General features: G+C 44.2%; 1 protein-coding gene across 6 annotated transcripts in view; it reads right to left on the bottom strand.

Moving 5' to 3' along the window:
• LOC308585396 (potassium voltage-gated channel subfamily KQT member 1-like) overlaps window positions 1-23,294 on the bottom strand; it is a 395,874-nt gene that overhangs the window by 314,948 nt on the left and 57,632 nt on the right. For all 6 annotated transcript variants that reach the window (XM_081191024.1, XM_081191022.1, XM_081191023.1 and 3 more), the window contains 7 exons: window positions 22,496-22,574; window positions 19,375-19,471; window positions 17,984-18,124; window positions 16,566-16,676; window positions 16,013-16,108; window positions 11,953-12,078; window positions 7,736-7,898 (listed from right to left, as the gene is read on the bottom strand). In XM_081191024.1, coding sequence (XP_081047150.1) covers window positions 7,736-7,898; window positions 11,953-12,078; window positions 16,013-16,108; window positions 16,566-16,676; window positions 17,984-18,124; window positions 19,375-19,471; window positions 22,496-22,574 — 813 coding nt within the window. The remainder of the gene's footprint in view (window positions 1-7,735; window positions 7,899-11,952; window positions 12,079-16,012; window positions 16,109-16,565; window positions 16,677-17,983; window positions 18,125-19,374; window positions 19,472-22,495; window positions 22,575-23,294) is intronic.

Consider the following 23,294-nt stretch of genomic DNA (forward strand, 5'->3'; position numbering starts at 1 on the left):
AGTATAGCATCTAGATCAAGGGAAGTAATAGTGCCACTGTATTCTGCTCTGGTCAGACCTCACCTGGAGTACTGTGTCCAGTTCTGGGCACCACAGTTCAAGAAGGACACTGACAAACTGGAACGTGTCCAGAGGGGGCAACCAAAATGGTCAAAGGCCTGGAAACGATGACTTATGAGGAACGGCTAAGGGAGCTGGGCATGTTTAGCCTGGAGAAGAGGAGGTTAAGGGGTGATATGATAGCCATGTTCAAATATATAAAATGATGTCATATAGAGGAGGGAGAAAGGTTGTTTTCTGCTGCTCCAGAGAAGCGGACACGGAGCAATGGATCCAAACTACAAGAAAGAAGATTCCACCTAAACATTAGGAAGAACTTCCTGACAGTAAGAGCTGTTCGAAAGTGGAATTTGCTGCCAAGGAGTGTGGTGGAGTCTCCTACTTTGGAGGTCTTTAAGCAGAGGCTTGACAACCATATGTCAGGAGTGCTCTGATGGTGTTTCCTGCTTGGCAGGGGGTTGGACTCGATGGCCCTTGTGGTCTCTTCCAACTCTATGATTCTATGATTCTAAGTACTTAACCCGAGGTACCACTGTAAATATTTCAGACTCTTTCAATGCATGTTTCTAATAAGATTTAAAGGAGCTTTTAAAGTTCAGCTTCAGTTCTGCAAATGGTAACTCTATGTTGCAAGCTGTGAAATTGGCTCCAACCGCACCATGTTTCTCAAAGCCAGGAATCTGCCACACATCCCTCAAGTAACCTGTCCCCATTTTGCACCATTCACAGGTCAAGGGACTACGGTAGCTAATAAATGAAAGCAAATTTAAGCCCTGCTCCTACAATCCCACACATAAAACTGCCATTTGAACAGAGCAGCAGCTCATCCCAGATCAGGTTGATATAACCCCACAAATTAAATGTGAATCAGTGAAGATCCTTTACTTGAGGCATTTAACCAACCAAGTCTTTGCTGAAGAGAAGAATCCTATCCCACTCTGTACCTTTGTGCCTTACTTGAACTATTTTGTGTCCCTGAGTGGAACCCAACCTAGTCTTGACCATTGTCATTTCTCTGTTGAGCATTGCTTGCTTGGTTCAGAGCATTGCAAGATACCACAGATAACATAAACGTAGGGGAGAGAATGACATTAATTTTCATAATCTGTCAGTAAGCTTCCATACAGTTGCAGACAGAATTTGTGTAAATAGTGTCCAAACTGCAGATAATCAGAAGTGTGACACTGGAGTTGCTAGCAAAGCATAACACAAGGGCCAATAATCTGTGCCTATAATCTAGCACCTGACACTGGTCTAACTTCTTACTTTGAGCTGCTCACAAACCAGTCACTTGCTTTGTGGTGCAACTACCAGCTTGACTCCAGAGCACCAGCCCTTACAGTATTATTAGTAACACTGAATTAGAATAAGGAGAGGACTCATTGTTATGAAGTCCAAAAGGCATACTTGCTATTGAGAAAAAGCCTCTGCAGTCTGATCTCAAAGGGAAAAGGTACTATGTGCAAACACAGCTCTAAAAAGTCCTAAAACCTAAATCCCAAACTCATAGAATCATAGAGTTGGAAGAGACCACAAGGACCATTGAGTCCAACCCCCTGCCAAGCAGGAAACACCATCAGAGCACTCCTGACATATGGTTGTCAAGCAGGAAACACCATCAGAGCACTCCTGACATATGGTTGTCAAGCCTCTGCTTAAAGCAGTGTTTCCCAACCGGTGTTCCGCGGCACACTAGTGTGCCGCGAGACGTTGCCTGGTGTGCCGTGGGAGGGAGGCGGGCGAGTCGGGCGGCGAGAGGCGGGGCGGCGGCGGTATCTCCTGCTGGATGCAAATCCAAACATGGTGGGCGCCTCCCTCGCTCCTTTGTAGGCGGACCATCGAGAGAGAAAGAAAAGGAGGCGAAAGAGCGAGAGAAGGCGCCTGCGCGGAAAGAGGAGCGAGCAGTGCGCCTGCACGCCGCGGCGCCCAAGTGCAGTGAAATTCCGTGAAGAGGGGAGGGGGGGCTGGAAAAGAGAGACAGGGAAGATTTTTCATTTTTTTTAAAAAAAAAAAAAAGGAAGAGGGAAAGAAGAGAAAAAGCGGCAGAAGCTGAGGGGAAGGTTTCCGTGAGGGAGAGAGAGAGAGAAACGCGGGGCTGGCGGGACCCCTCCTCTTCCGCCACACATCGCCCGCCACCGCCTCAGAATCTCCTCAGGAGCGGCGGCGGCTGCTCCCCCTCGCCCCCTTCCTCCCCCCCAGCCCCCTCCCAACCCCCGGACGAGGGACGCGAGGCGGCGCCGCTGAGAGGATGGGAAGGCCCCCGGCGGCGGGGTCGGCTCGAGCAAGGAGGGGCGAGCGCTAGCCGGCTGGCTCTAGCCCGGCAAGTGGAGGAGGAGGAGGAGGAGCACGCCGTCGCTTCCACAGCGGCCGCCCCACACTCCCCTCCCCGGGCACACATATATCTGAAGAAGTGTGCACGCACACGAAAGCTCATACCAAGAACTAACTTAGTTGGTCTTTAAGGTGCTACTGGAAGGAATTTTTTTTATTTTGACTATGGCAGACCAACACGGCTACCTATCTACAACTGGAACCACCCCAGCCTGCTTACTCTTCCTTCATTTGCTATAAAAACTAAATACAGAGAGAGACTGAGAGCTGTTGACGAAGAGCTACGTGTGTGTCTTTCTTCGATTCCAGCCAGAATATCAGCTTTGTGTTCAGCCAAACAGGCCCAGGTTGCACACTGAATAAAGTACTATTTCATAATAAAGTAATTATAAAATACTTTCTTTGTGTTTATTTGATTCCTATTAAAGAGAGTTACTTTATATATAGTCAATATAGGCACAGAGTTAATTTTTTAAACATTTTCTAATGGTGGTGTGCCTCGAGATTTTTTTCATGAAACAAGTGTGCCTTTGCCCAAAAAAGGTTGGGAAACACTGGCTTAAAGACCTCCAAAGAAGGAGACTCCACCACACTCCTCGGCAGCAAATTCCACTGTCGAACAGCTCTTACTGTCAGGAAGTTCTTCCTAATGTTTAGGTGGAATCTTCTTTCTTGTAGTTTGGATCCATTGCTCCGTGTCCGCTTCTCTGGAGCTGAGAATTATTATTCTATTTCCAGCAGACATTAGTCATTGTGATGTTCTGGGCAATTTTGATAAATTCAACAGTAACTGCTCCGACATGACAGCTTTGAGAGGCTGGCAGTGATTAATATACTCTATCTGCTAGATGAATCCCTGGAGTTATTAATCTTCTTATCCTAAGAATACATGTATTATTTTTAGAAGAACAAGAGATTGTTTAACAACTATCAAGTTATTTTTATTATACACAACCATGTATGAACAAACATCTACAAATCACATTAATGAGAGGGCCATCAACAGCCTTTTAATAACTGTGGCTGGTTCAACAGCTACAGTCATTCCTGGACTGGGAAAGCCTGGCGACTGGACTTAACTGTCAGGGGTCCTTTACCTTTACCTTTTTAATATGGTGTGATGGTGGTGGGAATTAATGGAGGCAGACAAAAGCAGTATCAGGGTCTGATCCAGTTGGATTGTTCTCTCCCCTCCCCATCACAACACCAACAGTCATCCTCTGTCCTGTGATAATATCAGGGCCTGCTCCAATCAGAGAGTCACCCACCCCAGTAAGGTACAATGGACACTACCTGAGCCAAAGGCAACATCAGACCTTGTTTCAACAATTGCTCTGTGGAAAATAGAGAATGAGGTAGGCAGGCAAATTAACATCAGGGCTGCTTCAGTTGGATTGTCCCCTCCCCTGCCTCTTATATCATTTATTTGGTTTAATAAATTAAAATTGTATTCCACCTTGGGTTAGTTGGCAGAAAGGAAGTATGCAAATGCAATAAATAAACAAACAAACAAACCCAGCTCCTAGAATGCTCAGGTAGCAAGCAGATCTCTGTGAATCTGAGGCCCCACCATCTAAAGTGCTTCTGCCTTCATCCCTCCCACCTCTGTTTTTCTTAAACAAAAGAGTGATGCAGTAAGGCACATGCCAGCTAACCCACTCAAAATGATTAGGATGTGATATTCAAAACTGAGCTTTCTAATTGATCACAAATTCTCTTGCCATGGTGGTCTTGACGTTATCTTAAGTAGGCTTTTCAGACAGACTATAATTGTTACACAGAGGTTTCCTGAACCCACAAGAACTGAATGGAAAGGAATATTTCACCATGCACAGCTTTTTCCCATTACCATGCTAAAGTGGAAGTGGAAGCTGCACAAAGCATATTTTCTCTTTCACGCAGCTCTTAAAGGTACAGAATGCTTGATGAAGTCTAGGTGGGGAAACTCTGGCTTAACCTGGAATACTGAACACATGAATTGGCTATCAACATTTAGCATTGCAGCAGATGTCAAACCCTTTTGGTGGCTGCAAGATTTCTTACCAACATGAAGGTATGGAAGGGTGGTATAACCAGTGGACATTGCCTGTCATTCAAAACCTACCCACATTTGGATCAAATGTGGTGATGAACCTGGATTGTATTGCCCATGACTGCTGTGGTTTGGTCACTTGCCATTACTGAATTCCACTGTAATACTCTATTTTGAGAGACACTGAGCAAAAATTATCATTTCCAATGGTTAGGAATATTTCACCATCTGTCCACCACAGTTATGTGTGTGCCTTTTGTTACAGGAGAACGCAGCGGCTGTCAGGTGAAGAACTTCACACCATGAGAACATGAACTCCCTTTTCTGAAGGAGCGGTTAGAGATTAAATAGCCTTAAATTTAGGGATGGGTGAAACTTTCCAAAATGGTTTCTCATTTTTCCTATCTTTAGTTCAGCTCTCCATATTTCCACATTACTTTGTGGATTTTTCCTAAGTTCTCATTAAATTTATCAGAATATTAGTGCATGTTCTTCCAAATGGACACATTTTAAAAATGCAATTTCTACTAATATAATGTGTATTTGCATGTTACATACATGCAGTTCTATGCACACTTTACCCAAGTATATGAATTTTTGCACACATTACTTGGATGGATAACTGCATTGCAAAATTCATTTTGAAGGATGGCTGTGTTTTGGTTCTTGTATTGTTTTAGAAAGTACAAATTACCGCATTTTTCGCTCCGTAAGACACCTTTTTTTCCTCCTAAAAATTAAGGGGAAATGTCTGTGCGTCTTATGGAGTTAATGTGTGGTCCCTGAAGCCAAATTGCCTGAGTGCAGGGGCAAAAATCAGATCATGCGTCATGAGGTGGGAAGGCTGCAGAGAGGAGGCTGTTGGGGTTCCTGTATCGGGCATATTTTGGTGTGTGTGTGGAGGCGTGTGAGTCGTGTTGCTGCACGGGAGAGTGTGTGGTTAAAGGGGGCGTTTGAGTGTCCTTGTGTGTGGCCCCTCTCGATCGCTGTACAGCACCCCAAGGCTACCATCTGTTCATCAGCCCTGTTCCCCTTGCCTAATTATTGTAGCGCCTTCCTAAGGATTCAATTGCGACTCCTATTTTGTTTTGTGCTCCCCACTGCATATGATTTTAACTGGGCGGTTAAAGTCAGCCGCTGCTCCTGCCTTTTGCTCTTGTCCCTTTCTGGCAGGGAGCGCACAGCTGCAGTGAATTCCTTTCCTGCCCTCTGCCTCAGGGTCTTACTGCCTACCCTCTTGTATTTTCGGTTGTTGTGTTTGCTCGGAATGGGCCAGCGAAGGCCCATTCCCCTTGCTCAGCGCGTCTGCTTGCTGCGAGGTGACGCGGCTAGGAAGGAATTAGCAGGTGGACACGATCCTTTCCCCTTCCATTGCTCAGCGCCGGCCGCGGCACCGTCACCTCGCAGCAAGCAGACACGCTAAGCAAGGAGATTGGTGGCAGACAAATGCAACAAAGAGCAGGGAAACCCCCTGCCCTCGCAGCAAGCAGAGGGGAAAGGATTGTGTCCTTCCTGCTAATTCCTTCCTAGCCACACTGCGCGCAGGCTCCAGCCCACACGGCTCAGCTTCCGGCAGCTAGGAGCGCAACTGGCAGCTGCCGCCGCCGCCTCCTCTCTGTGCTCCGCTGCTGCTGCTGCTGCGTCTAGGGAAGCATGCCAGGGACGCGCAGGCAGCCGGAAAACATGCAGGTGGGGGAGAGAGGGGGAGGCTGGCTTGGGGGGGGAGGGAGAGAACTTTTGCCTTCCTTTCCTCCCTCCCCTTAAACCCCTCTCCTGCACCATTAGCCAACTCCTTCTCCACACGCCCCACGCGTGCTCCTTGTTCCTTCAGTGTTTTTCCTTCCCTCCCCACTTAAAACTCCTATCCTACAACATTTGATTCAGAATATTTTTTTTCTTGTTTCCTCCTCTAAAAACTAGGTGCACCTTATGGTCAGGTGCACCTTATGGAGCGAAAAATACGGTAGGCAGGTTTAAATGCAAACTGAATCAAATTTCTCTCCCATCTCTACCTACAGGTTAACTAGCAGATACTCAGGACAGTAGAACAACCAAAAATATGTGGTACAGTCTGAGAAATATCACAGTACCAAAAAGTCAAACAGGGAAATAGATCTCAGAAAAGTACTATGGAAGTGTTTTATGAACATACATAGAAGTACAAACGCACTAAGAATATTCCTTGCAGTTGGATATATGTTTTTGCCTTCAATTACACTTCCTTTCAGTTGCCTCTGAGGAAGAGCAAAATACTCTCTAAATATGTTACATGTACATTAAGTATCTACTTCCTAACAATCCATTTCAGCAGTACCTTTCTGCGGTCAGCATACATGTATGTCAATGTGCAAAAACAGTAGCCCTCCCAAGTTTGCTTAAAAAATTAGAGCTTTCAGGAACTCCTGTGTTAACAAGCAAGCAAGCTGGGTCCTGTGCTTTTAGAAGCTGGACCTTGACTGTCTTAAGAGTGACAGTAGGTTATGGGAGGAAACACCACTGCTACCCCTCATTCCTCAAGTAAAAGAGCTCAATGATGAGGGAAATGCATTTTAATTTTCCCACATATATTCCAGGATTAAGCTCCAGCACTGAGAACAGGTGCTGGCACAGATAAAACTCTGCAGGAGGCCCATTTTAAAAGAAGTTGCATGTCACTACCCACCCTTTTCATATCACATAGAAACCCTAATCTGAGCTTTACCCACCTATATCAGGAGCCTATATGTGGTAGTCAGAAGAACACATCTGAACAGAATGTCTGTTTCAGTGTATCTGAAGAAGTGTGCATGCACACGAAAGCTCATACCAAGAACTAACTTAGTTGGTCTTTAAGGTGCTACTGGAAGGAATTTTTTTATTTTGACTATGGCAGACCAACACGGCTACCTATCTACATCTGAACAGAAGATGAGCAAGCAAGAAACCTGTTAAACCATTTCCTCTCTGGACCTCATTTCAGCTCAGCCTGCTCTTTTCACCTGCCTTGGATACCCATGCACTGCTTGTTGGTGCCTGCCTCACTCTTTCACCATACCTTTGCAAAGGAAACAGCCTAACGGTTATGTTCAAACTGCCACTCCTTATTTATTTCTCTCCATATATTGCTAAGATAGCTTCTGGTTTGTTTCTGTCCAGCATAGGAAAGATGGGAGAATTGGGTGTGAAATGGGCATTTATGACATGAGCAACATGTACCAGCATGCTGCTTGCTCATGTTAAACCACAGCTAATGTTTAACTATGGTTTAACGACTGAAAAATAAACTCATGGCTGCTGTATACATAAAAGATTCATTGTAAGATAGTAGGTTACCTCCAGGTTCATCAAGGTAGAAACTCATCTCTTTCTTGTCTTCTCGCTGACCGATATGGTCATAAGTAATTTGTGGAATAGGCAGCGCTGTCTCCCCTGGATTCATTATAGGTGTGGAACCATTATCACGCCCAGGTTTTCCTTTCCTTTTGTATCTTCTGCTCTGTAATAAAACCATTTCCATACCAAAAAAAGTATGATACAAAAATTTCAACTTCTACATGCTTGGAAACCCCAGTGATTAAGAAGTGTATAAATAACTGAAATAAATGGTGTGTGGGCAAGTTGAGACTTGCATACATTTTTAAAGGGTTCATTTGAAACAATCAGCATACTTTTTCATCTGAGACTTCTTAAGAAGTTGGCAACCACAGATCATATTAACATTCACCTGATATACTGTTCTATCTTTACTGCCTGCCATAGAACCACAGCTTAGCTACCCCACAGGAAGTCAGCCTTCAGCTCTAACACAGGTATTTTTGCTCTCTGAAGAAATGACTGTCATACCCCAACATCCTGAAAATGTGGTTACTAGATTCTTACAGGAAATGTGGGGTAGCTACATAGGGACCTCTACAGCTGTCCAGACCACACTTACTATTCGATCCTACACAAGTCTACTCAGCGTTCCATTGGGTCCAATGGGGTTTATACACAGGGAAGTTAGTGTAGGGCCTCCTTCACACACATTATGAATTAATAAAAAATTGTGATGGGCTCACTCACATACACATATCAACATTGTTGAACTTTTTTTAGTTCTGCCCAAAATTGTTTTATGGAAAATTGGCAAAAACGGCACTGCCAACATGGGCTGCCATACATCTTACCGATTTCTTACCAGACACTGCTGCCGACTCCAGTATTCCACGTATGTCCGGGAAATCCCAGGTGTATGGCAACCCTAACGTTTCACTTGATTCTTGAAGACCGCAGTGACAAATGTGCATTTGGGAACCAGTTACAAGTCAGATGCTAAATAGTAGTTGTTGTTTGTTTGTTTGTTTGTTTGATTGATTGATTTATATCCTGCCCCTCAACAGATTCCCAGGGCAGCTTGTATTCAAATGCCTTATTTAGATTAAAGCTTTCCAGTTGCATCAGAGAATAACTCCTTTCTGAGACCTGATCCATGAATTCATTTGTTTCCCCCATCTTTACATGCACCTTGCTTCCTTATTATATTGTATTATTATTATTGTAAGCCATTATTTTATACTGCAAACTTCCTGAAGTGTTTTTCTGAAAGTAAACAAATTAAGCCAACAAGAGGCAAAGTCACAGTAAGTTTATTAAATAGAGCAAAGTACAAACTAACATCTGGGACATCAGTAAAACCCTGATTTTTCTTTTTATGCAGGGTCAAGTGATTTGATTTGATATTGATTTAATATCTGTATTCCACTTTTCCAGCAACAAATGATGAGCTCAAAGTGGCTCACAATAATCACAATAGCATTTTTAAAAACAAACCCAAACTTTGCAATTATTATAATAACAAACATACTAACATATTATGTGGGGCCCACTGTGATTTTGGCAACAGATGGAAGTACTGGGCCTGCGGACAGGCCCTGAGTCTGCCTCCTGGAGTCCCCGTTGCTTGTGGGAGCTGGTGGGTCCATCAGCCAATCAGGAAAGTGTGGGGAATTTAATCGTTTAATGGTCATATGAGAACTTTCTGTCTGGGTGGGTAGAAGGGGTCTCTGACTACCTGAGTGGGTTGAGATCGGGATTATCTGTTAGTGGGGACAGATAGTTAAATAGCGCTCAGTTTGAGATAAGGATTGGCTGTGAGCAAAGTTGGTCTATTTGAGTGGAGCTAGCTAGGCAGAGCAACCCAGCTTTGATTCAATAAGGGGAAGGTTAGGATGACGCTGTGGTCTAAACCACAGAGCCTAGGACTTGCCAATCAGAAGGTCGGCGGTTCGAATCCCCGCGATGGGATGAGCTCCCATTGTTCAGTCCCAGCTCCCGCCAACCTAGCAGTTTGAAAGCACATCAAGGTGCAAGTAGATAAATAGGTACCGCTCTGGCGGGAAGGTAAACGGTGTTTCCGTGCGCTGCTCTGGTTCGCCAGAAGCGGCTTAGTCATGCTGGCCACATGACCTGGAAGCTGTCTGCGGACAAACGCCGGCTCCCTCGGCCTATAGAGCGAGATGAGTGCTCAACCCCAGAGTCGGCCACGACTGAACTTAACGGTCAGGGGTCCCTTTACCTAGGATCCTGGAAGGGGCTAGGAGAATCTTAATTGTGGTGTGTAAGATAACAGGTATCATAGAAATTTATCTGTCCAGTGACAGGTTTAAAGCGTGAAGTTAAGAAATATATTAAATATCTCTGCAAATAGTGTTTGCTTCAAACAGTGTTGCACCTTTCAAAAGCAACCATACGCTATAACCTAACTGAGTGTAAATAAAGTTCAAGTTTTGTTCTAAAAGCCTTACTTAGATCTTCTTCATGAGGGAACTGTGGTCACAGGTTCCCCTTCACATAATTAATTCTGTTGTTAAACAGAAATGCTACCACAAACCAATAACTATGGACCTCTACTGTGTAATACAGTGGGAGATTTATCTAGCGACGCATCCAAAATATCTGTCGCATTACCCAGCACCAACTTCATTGAGGGTGTCTGTCACACTGCCATTCTGCCAAGATGACAACATTTAATTTAAATGGTGGTAAGAAAGACAATGGGACGCGGGTGGCGCTGTGGGTTAAACCACAGAGCCTAGGACTTGCTGATCAGAAGGTCGTCGGTTCCAATCCCTGCGACGGGGTGAGCTCCCGTTGCTCGGTCCCTGCTCCTGCCAACCTAGCAGTTCGAAAGCACGTCAAAGTGCAAGTAGATAAATAGGTACCGCTCCGGCGGGAAGGTAAACGGCATTTCCATGCACTGTTCTGGTTCGCCAGAAGCAGCTTAGTCATGCTGGCCACAATATTCTTTTGGAAGCCGCCCAGAGTGGCTGGGGAAGCCCAGCCAGATGGGCGGGGTATAAATAATAAATTATTATTATTATTATTATTATTATTATTATTATTATTATTATTATTATTATTATGACCCGAAAGCTGTACATCGGCTCCCTCGGCCAGTAAAGCGAGAGGAGCAGCGCAACCCCAGAGTCTGCCACAACTGGACCTAATGGTCAGGGGTCACTTTACCTTTACTAAGAAAGACAATGTAGCACAATTAATGGCTTGGATCCAACTTACTTAATTTTGTGCTTCATTACAGTATTTAAGGTCCATTAAGTGACTTCCTCTTAAGAATATTTTCTATGGGGGAAAATGAGATAAATAGAAAGGACACAAAAAGTACTTCTGTTGTCTGACCTTCCACCCACTAAAGATTCTGAAAGTGACCTCCTTTCTAAAGCCTTATAATGCCCACCTGTATGGGTAAGCCTGTGAGACTCACGGCTACAAGGGGAGAAAAACTGAGAAATTTCAATCAATTTGGTTACATTTTGTTATGTCATGGCATCTGACTTCTAAGATGTGGCATGTGATAAATCTATGGGTTGTAGCTGACCAAGTCACACTCAGTTTATCCCCACTGAAATTAGTGGACAGTTAGTATGAAGGGCTCTACTCAGAGTATAACAATCCTGTGCAAATAAAATATTTTAAAAGCTGTCCTGGAATAAAGAGTCCCTTGCTAACTGAGGAATGACTTCTTTTATAGGAAGGCATACTTAGATTAGAACATGAACAGCTGGACAACAAGGTAAATTACTGTTTAAATATTCTTGGAGTGGGATAAAATGAGGGCTCGGCCACCCTTACCTTTGCTAAGCATTTCTAGGCACAGGTCTGTGGTTTAAAGCTCTTTAAACAACAGCCGTTTTTATTTTGCCCCAGCACTTTCCCTGCAAAAACCCACTCTTTACTGCTGAATCAGAGCAAACAGCAACCTGTGGAAAACCCAAATTGCCATTTGTTCCAATTCAGCATTAAAAAGCAGGTTTTTCTGAGGGAAGTGGCTGGGTAAAAGAAAAAAGTGCTCGGACACAGACCTTTAATGTGCAGACCTGTGCCCAAAAAGGTAAGTTTGGATGAGTCCTGAATTTTACTTCAACAGGTTCTCCTGTTCTCCTAACACCTGAACTGATTCTATAGAGTTCCCAAACCATGTATTCTGTGTTAAGTTTGTTGGATGGAAAGGCAGGTTATAAATGTAACTAATAAACCAATGTGCTCCTTCTGACCTGTTTTCTGAGATTTGGGCTAGATGGTGCTGTTGTTTTCTTTGCGTTTTGAGCTGTGGTGACATAGATCTTCCATGTAGCTGTGGAATTGTATGACTTCTCTGCTGCATAACACCTCCACAGAGTCTGCAGGACATAAAAAAAACTCTTGCTAATACTATATATAAAGACAGAAAGTACATAACCTCTCTGTAATTAAGTAGTGTTACTTGTCCTGCATGAACAGTACAAAAGATTTCTACCACAAGTATTGTGAAAAAAATTAGTTCAAATGCAGTTCTCCCTTGCCACCCATTTTGCTTTTATAGAGGTATTATTGATTGATTGATTGATTGACTAATTGAATTTCAATCTCAGGGGATCACAGGCTGGTTCACAGAATAAAATCAAGATATAAAACCACAAAATACCTAATAAAAATAAAAACAGCAACCCAATAACGCCCCCCCCCCCACAAAAAAAAACACATTTTGAAAGGGCATAGGATGTAAATTGTATCAACCAAAGGCTTGGTTAAAAAGGAACAATTTTGCCTGGCACCTAAAGGTGTACAATGAAGGTGCTGGGCAAACTTCCCTAAGGAGAGCATTCCACAGATGGGGAGCCACTGCAGAGAAGGCCCGTTCTCATGTTGCCACCATCCGGACCCCTCAAGGAGAGGGCACACAAAGGAGGGCCTCTGAAGATGATCTCAGGGTCTGGGTAGGTTCATATGGAAAGAGGCAGTCCTTGAAGTATTGCAGTCCTGAGGCTTTATAGGTCAAAACCAGCATTTTGAATTGAGCCTGGAAACTACTTAGTAGCCAGTGCAATCAGACCAGGATTGGTGTAATATGCTCAAACCGTCTTGCTCCGGTGAGCAACCTGGCCGCTGAATTCTGCACTAGCTGAAGTTTCCGAACCGTCTTCAGAGGCAGCCCTACGTAGAACGCATTGCAGTAATCTAACCCTGAGTTTACCAGAGCATAGACAACAGTAGCTAGGCTATCCCTGTCCAGATAGGGGCGTAACTGGGCCACCAGCTGAAGCTGATGGAAGGCGCTCTGGGCCACTGAGCCCACCTGAGCCTCGAACGACAGCAAAGGACCCAGGAGGACCCCCAGGCTACGAACCTGCTCCTTCAGGGGAAGTGTAACCCCATCAAGAGCAGGTGATCTTCCACCCATCTAGTCTAGGGTGCCTCAGTCTTATCTGGATTGAGCTTTAGTCTGTTGGCTCTCATCCAGTCCATTCCCGAGGCAGGACACTGGTCCAGCACTTCCACTGCCTCACCTGCAGATGTAAAGGAGAAATAGAGCTGGGTGTCATCAGCATACTGCTAACAACATACTCCGAACCTCCGGCTAACCCCACCCAGTGGTTTCATGTAAACAAGATGGGCGATAGGATTGAGCCCTGCGGTTTCCACAGGGCTGAATAGCATTCCCCAAGTAATAGAACCACCACAAAGCGGTGCCACCCACCCCTAGTACGGAGAGTCACTCCAGAAGGATTCCATGGTCGATGGTATCAAAGGCCGCTGAGAAGTCAAGAACAATTAACAGGGACATGTTTCCCTTGTGTGTCTCTCGACAGAGGGACCAAAGCTGTTTCTGTTCCCAAACCAGGCCTAAACCCCGATTGAAAAGGATCCACAAAATCAGTTTCTTCCAAAAGCACCTGGATCTGGTCTGCGACCACTTGCTCCAGAACCTTGCCCAGGAAAGGGAGATAAGCAACTGGCCAGTAGTTAGTTAGGTTTTCTTAATTCATTGATTCAGTAATGACAAAAATATCCAATTGTGGAATTATATTTTTTTTGACAATACTACAAGGAAAGTAGTATTTACTTGGAACAGTGCCAAATTAGTGTGCACCACAGGACACATGTAGTCTGCTCTGCCATTGGTTAGTGAGGTTTTTTACTCTAGCCCCATAGTTCCCACAGGGGGGAAATTTGATTTTTAAGGAGGGCAATTCAAGAATGAGTTATTAACAGTGAATGGCCTTTTAGGCTTCCTCCACATGAATAGGAGTTCACTTTTTGAGTAATAAGAATTATATGTCACGGGGGAAGGTATCAGGATTTTAGAGATGCTTAGGTGGGGCATGGCCAAAAAAAGGTTGGGAACCACTGCTCTAGCCTACAGGTTCAGGGAGCAGGCCATTCTGCTGGTGAATGTTCTGTTCTGTATTATGCCATGAACATCACGAAGTTGAAGACTGCATTAATATTTAACAAAGTAGAGGTTTATTTTAAAGTAATAGCTAGGATGTTAAGAAATCAGTCCAATACACTCTTAGGCCAAAATCACACATTGCATTTTATAGCATTTCAATTATCAAAAAGAATTCTTCATCTAATGTCCATTACCACCATGCACAAGTTTTGCTTTTCCAGCTCAGAAGGTGGAATATTAAACATCCACATGAAACACTTCTATTCACAGTGGCACAACTAACACAAGAAGGTTAAAATGCAAGTTTAAATCCACCTTCCCACATGGTCATCAGTCAATTTAAAAACCTGACATAAGAGACCTTAAACTTTATTTCTTTCCCACCTGGCAGACCAACAGTTGGAGGGGCTCAAAAGTGCTTGAAGTTGGCCATGTGACATGAACATCATTCATGTTTGCAAGCGAAAGTTTTTAACACAGGATGCTGCAGCCATCTGCTCTGTTCTGAGATGGAAGCCAACATGAGGGCCAGTTCTTAAATTCTAACCTACATTTCTCTCAAAATTTTGAATTCAAGATTACCTGCAATTCTATGTTACTGTTATTTGTGTGCAAGGCTTTCTACCAATGTACAGGAGTGGGTGTGTGCATCAGCAGTGCAATGCAATGCACAAAAAGAATCTTGTTGTACTTTCATGTACAACAACATACTGTTTGCTTCCCTCCCTCCCAATGTTTTATCAATGCATCACTGAGGAAAGGTGCACATGAACTGAAGGAACTGAAAGCTGAGGCAAACTGTACATGTTCCAAATCAATAATTCATAATGGAAATTTTCCTAGTTAAACTGGAATTCAGGAGGAGAGAAATGCAGGTGCGGAGATAACCACACAAACAATAAATTGATGGCACAGAGAAGGGCAGGAAAATGTGACACACACACTGCCTCCTCCTCCGCAGCCTGGAGGTGGCCCAGGGAGTAACAAAAGGCCAGAGATGGTGACACACGGGTGCGCGGAGGCAGCCCCCTTCCCAGCTGCCCAGAGCTCCCTACCCTGAGGCAACTCCTGAGTGGGAAGTCCTTGGCTCAAGGCTGGGCTGAAAGTTCTCCAGTGACATATTTGGCGCAACATTTGGAGAGAATGGACAGGTTATATTGGATCTGGAAGTAACTGACCTTGACACACATACACCATGGCCTGTTTCATGTCAGCAAAAGACGCCTTCCGGTTGCTGCCAGATTTCCTCAGGATTCCTCTATATGCAACTTTACTTCACTATATAGTATCACTCCAAGGGTGTTCTGGGAATAAATTGATGGCTGCTTCCACTGCCACCAGGACGTGGGTGGCACTGTGGTCTAAACCACAGAGCCTAGGGCTTGCTGATCAGTAGGTCGGTGGTTCGAATCCCAGCGACAGGGTGAGCTCCTGTTGCTTGATCCCAGCTCCTGCCAACCTAGCAGTTCGAAAGCACGTCAAAGTGCAAAGTACCTTCCCGCTCTGGCGGGAAGGTAAACGGCGTTTCTGTGCGCTGCTCTGGTTTGCCAGTCATGCTGGCCACATGACCCGGAAGCTGTCTGTGGACAAACGCCGGCTCCCTCGGCTTGTAGAGCAAGATGAACACGCAACCCCAGAGTCGTCCGTGACTGGACCTAACGGTCAGGAGTCCCTTTACCTTTTACCACTGCCACCACCAGTATCTAGGATAAATTTGGCCCTTTAAAGTTCACTGAAATGCCCCACACATGGACTGCAAATAGTGGAACATTACAGCTCAGACTCCAAAATCCTCAGTTAATACCAAGACACTGTAGCAGAGTATTGCTCTTTGTAATCTCTTTTGGTGAGAAGTTACACACTTCAGTTCACTTTCTCCTATTTCTTCATCAAGTATTTACCTGAATTAGAGATGCTGCTGCAGGTATTTGCCTGTTGAAATGTTTTTGACGTTGTTTCTGTTGTACCTTAAGTGCAAAGCCGGAACCCAGGATGCCCTGAAAGTCGAAAAGCAGTTATTTGTTGAAGAAAACTGCATTTAATGCTTACATGTAAAAGCAAGGTATGGAATCTGCAGTAAGCCACAGGGGCGTAGTGGGGGAGGGGGGACGGCTGCCAGGGTGATGGCTTCGGGCACATTTTTCTGGGGGGGGGGGCACTGCACAGTTAGCTCCTTGCCCTGCCTGCCAGCCCCAAGCCACTTTGCAAGGCTAGGATGATCCGAGGTCTGCGTTGGCCAGCCGGGCTCCCCCCCCCCCCGCACAGTGGGAGGGGGTTGCTCCAGCAATGGCAGGCTCTTTTTACCCTCTGCACGCCCAGGTGCGCACCCACCCCAGGTGCTAACAAAGCAGGCTACGCTGCAGGTAAGCAGTACATTGTACACATCAACCACTTTCTTAAGACATCAGCAATGTTTACAAACTGACTTAATAATTATTTAAGGTGTGCACTCACCGCTGGAAGAGCAAAGAAAGAGATGGCAAACACAGAGAAGCAAGACGCAATTGTCTTGCCAATCCATGTCTGTGGCACTTTATCACCATAGCCAATAGTAGTGACTGTTACCTGTACAGTAGATGAAAAATAGTTTACAAAAAGGCTGTAATGACAATAGTCTGAAAGCTGGTTCACATTTGTATAGATTTAAAATTGAAGTACTGTGCATTTCTGTCAGATGTAGCTCATCCTTCTCCAGGCACAAGCTCTGGGGAAGCCAATTGTGCTAGTCTGCCATAGGAGGCAGCAGTGCAGCCAGACAGGGCAGCAGCTCCAATAAATGACTCCTCTCCCTGGGGCAGTTTTGCAGCATTAAATAAATATTCAAGGGATTCCACAATCTCCCAAAATATAAGCACTTATTTGGATTGCTTATATGTATAAGATCAGTATAAGTTCACCTGAAGCATGGTGGGCGGGGCACGGCACAGTTTTGAATCAGGATTAAAATCACTGGGAGGTGTGCTTGTGACATGCATTGGGAGGGGGACCCAATTTTAACATGGGTTTGTAGCTCCTCACATTTGTCAGCTCATTTCTAGGTTTCTCTGTCTTGATGTTTTGGTCACACACTGTGAATGTGCTTAGGATTGCTCTTGTTGAGTCAAGTGACCAGTAGGATGCAGCAGAGTGATAACTTCAGGGGGTGTATATATGTGTGTTTATATATGAGCACCTTCCTGCTGGCATGTTTGAATACTATACTTCAAATCTGATGCTGTTTTGACACTCTGTCATGGTCTTCTGCTTTGTTCTGAGCCAGCTTGAAAGGATTTGTTTGCAGAAATAAGGGATATAAATGACTATAATAAATAATAATGAGGTGCAATGGCCATAATGCTCCTTCACATTCCTCTTGTGCATGACTCAGATAAAAAAGAATGAGAATGTGAGATTAGGTTCCGGAAAAATGTGGTCTAGCATTTTTTTTTCCAGTGGTCGACCTCCATATGCTCCTGACCGGGAAGAGATGAAGAGAAGCAAAAGAAGGGACTTATCACCACAACCAGTAGCAACAACTTCCCTGTTAATTATGCTGTGAATGAAAAAGTACTTTCTTCTGCTCCTCTGAATCCATTCCCAAGCAATTTAATTGGCTGGTGATGGTTTTGCCTTACACCAAGTATACCATTAACTTCACAGGTTCAATTCATGCTTGTATAGCAAGATTTAATTTAAATTTTTTTAATATGAAATGTTCAGATTTAAGTACTTCGCAAAGTAACTTTGGCCTTGCTTCTCTTCTACAACCTACAAGACAGAGTCTTTTTGTACTATTTACTCTTAACACTAATTTCAATCAAATTCCTGACTCTGAATATTTCACTGAAAGGGTGATCTTGCAGCACTGGATATGACGCAAGAGAGGCACTTACCACACCCCACCAGAGAGCATCAGCATAACTGGAAAACCCTGTTTGTCCCTCCTCATCCACTGCATCCTTCTCAGCGAGATAGACGAAGTACGACGAGAAGATCAATCCCAAGAATCCAATATACAGCGTAGTTATTAGTTCCTAACAGGAACAAAACTTGATTACTGATTGGAAGCTCTCTTTGTACAAATGCTGATTTTGGTTTAAAAAATTACTCATAACCATTTCATATTTTTAATAAAACATATCCAGTGATGCTGGTCTGCTTTATGACCTGTGGCAGTCATGTCTCACCTTTGAGTTGATATGCTAGCTTTTATACATATTCAAACAAAATTTTGAAGAGTATGTGTTTCTGGTAAACATAGACTAGAATAAATCTTATTTTAAAAAGCAAAAACAAACCCCACTGTGAGCTGGCTACCCAGAGCCTGGGCCATATCCAAGAGTATGCTTAAAGTCTAGCCAGTGAAGCACTCAAAAGTGATTCAAGTTAGCAGCTGAATGTACTGTTACCCTGTTTGTCAATACAGCTGAGGGTCCAACATGGACCCCTATAGGACTAACAGGTACCAAAGCCCTGGGCGGGCAGGCAGCATTGGAAACACCTGCTGCCCTAGCTAGAAGGGCACCAGTTGCTGGGGCGGCTCTATAAAGCCAGCCTACCCGAGGGGCGGGGCTTCCCCCAAAGCAGACGACACCAAAGGGGGTCGTTCCTTTGGGGGAAGCACTTTGGGGGTGAAACGAGGTTGTGGGCCAGCCCCTTTATGCTAAAATTATGGTTTTAATTGGGATGGGGTTTTAACTTGGGTGGGTGTTGTTTATTTGGGGTGGGGTTGTTTTAAATTGTTCTTAAGTGTTGCATGTTAATTTGTATTTTTTTTTAAAAAAAAAAATAAGGCTGATTAATATTCTACAGCCTTTTAAATGTGTTTGTGGAGGTTATTCGCACTCACGCAAGAGGAGCCCATCGCATCAGGAGGGTGCTGTGTTGCCTTCCTCCAGTTCCAGAGCTGCCAGTTCAGGAACCCTAATGGAACCCAAGTCTCTGTTGGAGTTAATGACTGCTAAAGCAGGAAGGGCCTCTCTCATGGAAGGCTCTGAGATAGAGCTGCATGTCCTGTTCAAGGCTCAGTCTGAGAATGGCAGCTGCTCTGCTGTTGTGCAGTATCCAGCCCAAAGAGCTATCTCAGGCACTAGGGAAGCCTTGCCTCACCTTGCCTCTGTACTGCTGAGGCCAGGGATTAAAAACAAGAACACACTTATAGATTGCCCCAAACCCTACATTTCCAGGTGAGTTCATTTTCACCATACCTGATGTTAGAATAAGAGTTTTACAGGTGTAAAAAGAGCCTGTTAAACATATTCAGTAACCTTCCCATACTCAATACCTGACGATGTATGAATACAACAGATCCCAAGAGCCTCCAAGTGCCACCCTGTCGGTCTACATGAAGCATGCGAAGTATCTGCAAAAAACGGATTCCCCTGTGGAAAAAATGGCAGAATGCAGTGAGAGCCCATTAGACACAGAAGGCCTGTCTGTGGAAATGTGAGTATATTTTCTTCTGAATACTACAATGAAATTTGAAAACTCATTAGTACTAACAGTACTCAGTCAAATAAATAATTTATCAGTTAGACCAGTCAAAGAAGTTGTTGAGCTTTTCTTAGGGGAGCTCAGCCCTTAAATAGCTTATCTTTTTCACCCACAGCCTCTGTCGCGCAACACATAGCGCACCAAAGAGTTCTGGTGAGTTCCGGATGAAAAAAAGTCCTGAGTCAGACAAAACCAACTACAGTGTCACCTCTGGATGCGAATGGGATCCGTTCCAGTGCCCCGTTCGCATCATGAGCAGAACGCAACCTGTGTCTGCATGGGTCGCGATTCGCCACGTCTGTGCATGACTGAGCGTCATTCTGAGCGTCTGCGCATGCGGCGAAACCCGGAAGTAACCTGTTCCGTTACCGCGGGATGCAGCCCGAAAAGATTTAACCCGAAGTGTCTTTAACCCGAGGTATGACTGTAGTAGCTTTGTGGGACAGAAGAAGTAAATTTTATCTGCTTCCTGGGGCAGATCTATGAAATTTTAGTGTTACATTGCTCATTGATTTTGCACATAGCTGTGAAGGGAACGGAGTGGAAAAAAGCTTGCTCCACTCCAGTCTGATTCCAACCCTTGCCACCATGGACGGGTCTGATTGGCCAGAATTCAGAATTGGGCCTGGCAGGAACTCCCGCCCTCCTACACAGCCAGCACGGGGGGTTTCCAACTACAAGCCGCCCAGGCCAGCATTGCTCCTGGGGGTCAGGACCCATTTCTATGGGCTGCAACCACCACCCACCCCAGGACTGGATAAGTGGCCATTACCTCACCCTCTGGCTTCCACCACAGCTCCCAGGGAGCTCAGAGGAAGGGAGGTGCCCTTTGCTTTTTGTCTCTTTCCCAATTCTCCTTTCAGAGCAAGGCTTTCCTGGTTTCCTTTTTCACAAGCAGCTGTCCTGTTTCAATCTGTAGCCTATGTGCTCCCAAACAGCAACATATATGTGATATGCAGATAAATGCATTTTTTGTATGCAATGTTGTGCCTGAATGTATCTACTCTCACTGATAGATGTAGGCAACTTTAATATGGAGCCTGAGGACTCCCAGGACGTGATCCTTGTTAGAAAATGTAGTAAAAAGTTATAGAAGTTTTATTCCCTGATATCTGATTTAATTTATTTCTGCCATGTATTTATCACTGCAAGGCAGCCCTCATTGGAGGATCTGTGGTGCATCAGCACAATCCTGTGTTTGCATTAAGTGAGTGTGGGAGAGGAAAGCCAAGAGAAGGCACACTTTAAAATGGCAGTTTTAAACAAAAGCAGAGATTTGAATAAAGCAATCAGGAAAAGTTGTGGTTTTAAATAACAGCAGAGGTATGAGTAGATTGATATTGGCAGTTTCAAACAAGGTTTGAGTACAGCGAGAAGTGAGCTGGGAAATGCTCTGTTAGAATCATAGAATAGAATCATAGAATCCTAGAGTTGGAAGAGACCACAAGGGCCATCGAGTCCAACCCCCTGCCAAGCAGGAAACACCATCAGAGCACTCCTGACATATGGTTGTCAAGCCTCTGCTTAAAGACCTCCAAAGTAGGAGACTCTACCACACTCCTTGGCAGCAAATTCCACTGTCAAACAGCTCTTACTGTCAGGAAGTTCTTCCTAATGTTTAGGTGGAATCTTCTTTCTTGTAGTTTGGATCCATTGCTCCGCGTCCACTTCTCTGGAGCAGCAGAAAACAACCTTTCTCCCTCCTCTATGTGACATCCTTTTATATATTTGAACATGGCTATCATATCACCCCTTAACCTCCTCTTCTCCAGGCTAAACATGCCCAGCTCCCTTAGCCGTTCCTCATAAGGCATCGTTTCCAGGCCTTTGACCATTTTGGTTGCCCTCCTCTGGACACGTTCCAGTTTGTCAGTGTCCTTCTTGAATTGTGGTGCCCAGAACTGCTCTCAAGCCAGGTGTCACCCATCTTGTATTTGTGCCTCTCATTTTTTTTGCCCAAGTGCAATATTTTACATTTCTCCCTGTTAAAATTCATCTTGTTTGTTTTTGCCCAGTTCTCTGTCAAGGTTGTTTTGAAGTGTGATCCTGTCCTCTGGGGTGTTAGCCACCTGAGGGGTGTTAGGCACCACTCACAGTTTGGTGTCATCTGCAAATCTTGTATTTGTGCCTCTCATTTTTTTTGTGCTCGCTTCACATATTCCATAGTACCTTCCCACAATCATGTATTTCACTCTGGGTATGAAATGTTGTCTTCAATATGAAGTTTCAGATTCAATGTAGTAATTTAGAAGATACAGTGGTACCTCGGGTTACAGACGCTTCAGGTTACAGACTCCGCTAACCCAGAAATAGTACCTCGGGTTAAGAACTTTGCTTCAGGATGAGAACAGAAATCGCGCCGCGGCGGCGCAGTGGGAGGCCCCATTAGCTAAAGTGGTGCTTCAGGTTAAGAACAGTTTCAGGTTAAGAACGGACCTTCAGGACGAATTAAGTTCTTAACCCGAGGTACCACTCTATATTTATTCACTGTCCATATACGGACAGTGTGCACCAACTGAACTTAACCATCTCTAACGAAAGAGACCAATTAATAGGCTCGTTCATAAAATTCTTTTCATCTTGAAGATAAGGTAAAGATATCCACATGGCAGGTGTGTGGAAGGGGCTCTGCAGAATAGGAGAGAGTAGAAGGTATGGAAAGGAGGGTGATCTGCATGCAAGGGTGAGTTGAGAAAAGTAAGAGGAAAGGTGGAGGAGAAGAGGAAGGGATGGTGAATAATAATAATAATAATAATAATAATAATAATAATAATAATAATAATAATAATAATAATAATATAGATATATGTAGCTAGATATAGATGCCAACAAATGTCTTTGCACAATGTAAGTCAGCTCAAGCTTTTTATTGAAAGAGACAATAAATCTAAACTTGACATATCTTGGCATACCTTATTGCAGATGTGGCAAACACCTGTCCATTTGATCCTACACTCAGAACAATAATTGAAGCTATAACAACAATAAGATCTGTTGACAAAAAAGGAAAATGAAACTGTTAATGCATTTTAATGCCATCAAAGGAAAGGGGGGGGGCAGAATGTTACAGCCTTTCAGTACTAAAAACAACCAAAATCTATAGAAGGCTTCTTTCACATGTAACATGAAGGCTTTTTTTTTATTCCTCCCACAATCATCTCTGCTTACAGGTCTTGCTTTTTTTTTCTTTTTAGCACTTCAGAACCCTGTTTAATCTAAGATGACACTGGGATAAAATAAATAACTACATAAACCATATGAAAAAGGTTTATTTCTTTTTTATTTACAAAAAGCTTTGTCATATCAAAGTTTATGATGTGTAACGTCTCCAAACCGTCTACAGGGCAGACAAGAAATTGTAGGTGGTTTGGAGAAGATACACTTAGCCATTATAGGTAAAGGGTAAAGGACCCTGGACAGCTAAATCCAGTCAATGGCAACTATGGGGTGTGACGCTCATCTTGCTTTCAGGCCAAGGGAGCCAGCATTTGTCCACAGACAGCTTTCCGGGTCATGTGGACAGCAGGAATAAACCGCTACTGGCGCAATGGAACACCATGATGGAAGCCAGAGTGCACAGAAATGCCATTTACCTTCCCACCACAGTGGTACCTATTTATCTACTTGCACTGGTGTGCTTTCAAACTGCTAGGATGGCAGGCAGAGCAATGGGAGCTCACCATGTCGCGTGGATTCGAACCACCAACCTTA

The sequence above is a fragment of the Podarcis bocagei genome (genome assembly GCF_964188305.1).
Source record: "Podarcis bocagei genome assembly, chromosome: 4".
NCBI lineage: Eukaryota > Metazoa > Chordata > Lepidosauria > Squamata > Lacertidae > Podarcis > Podarcis bocagei.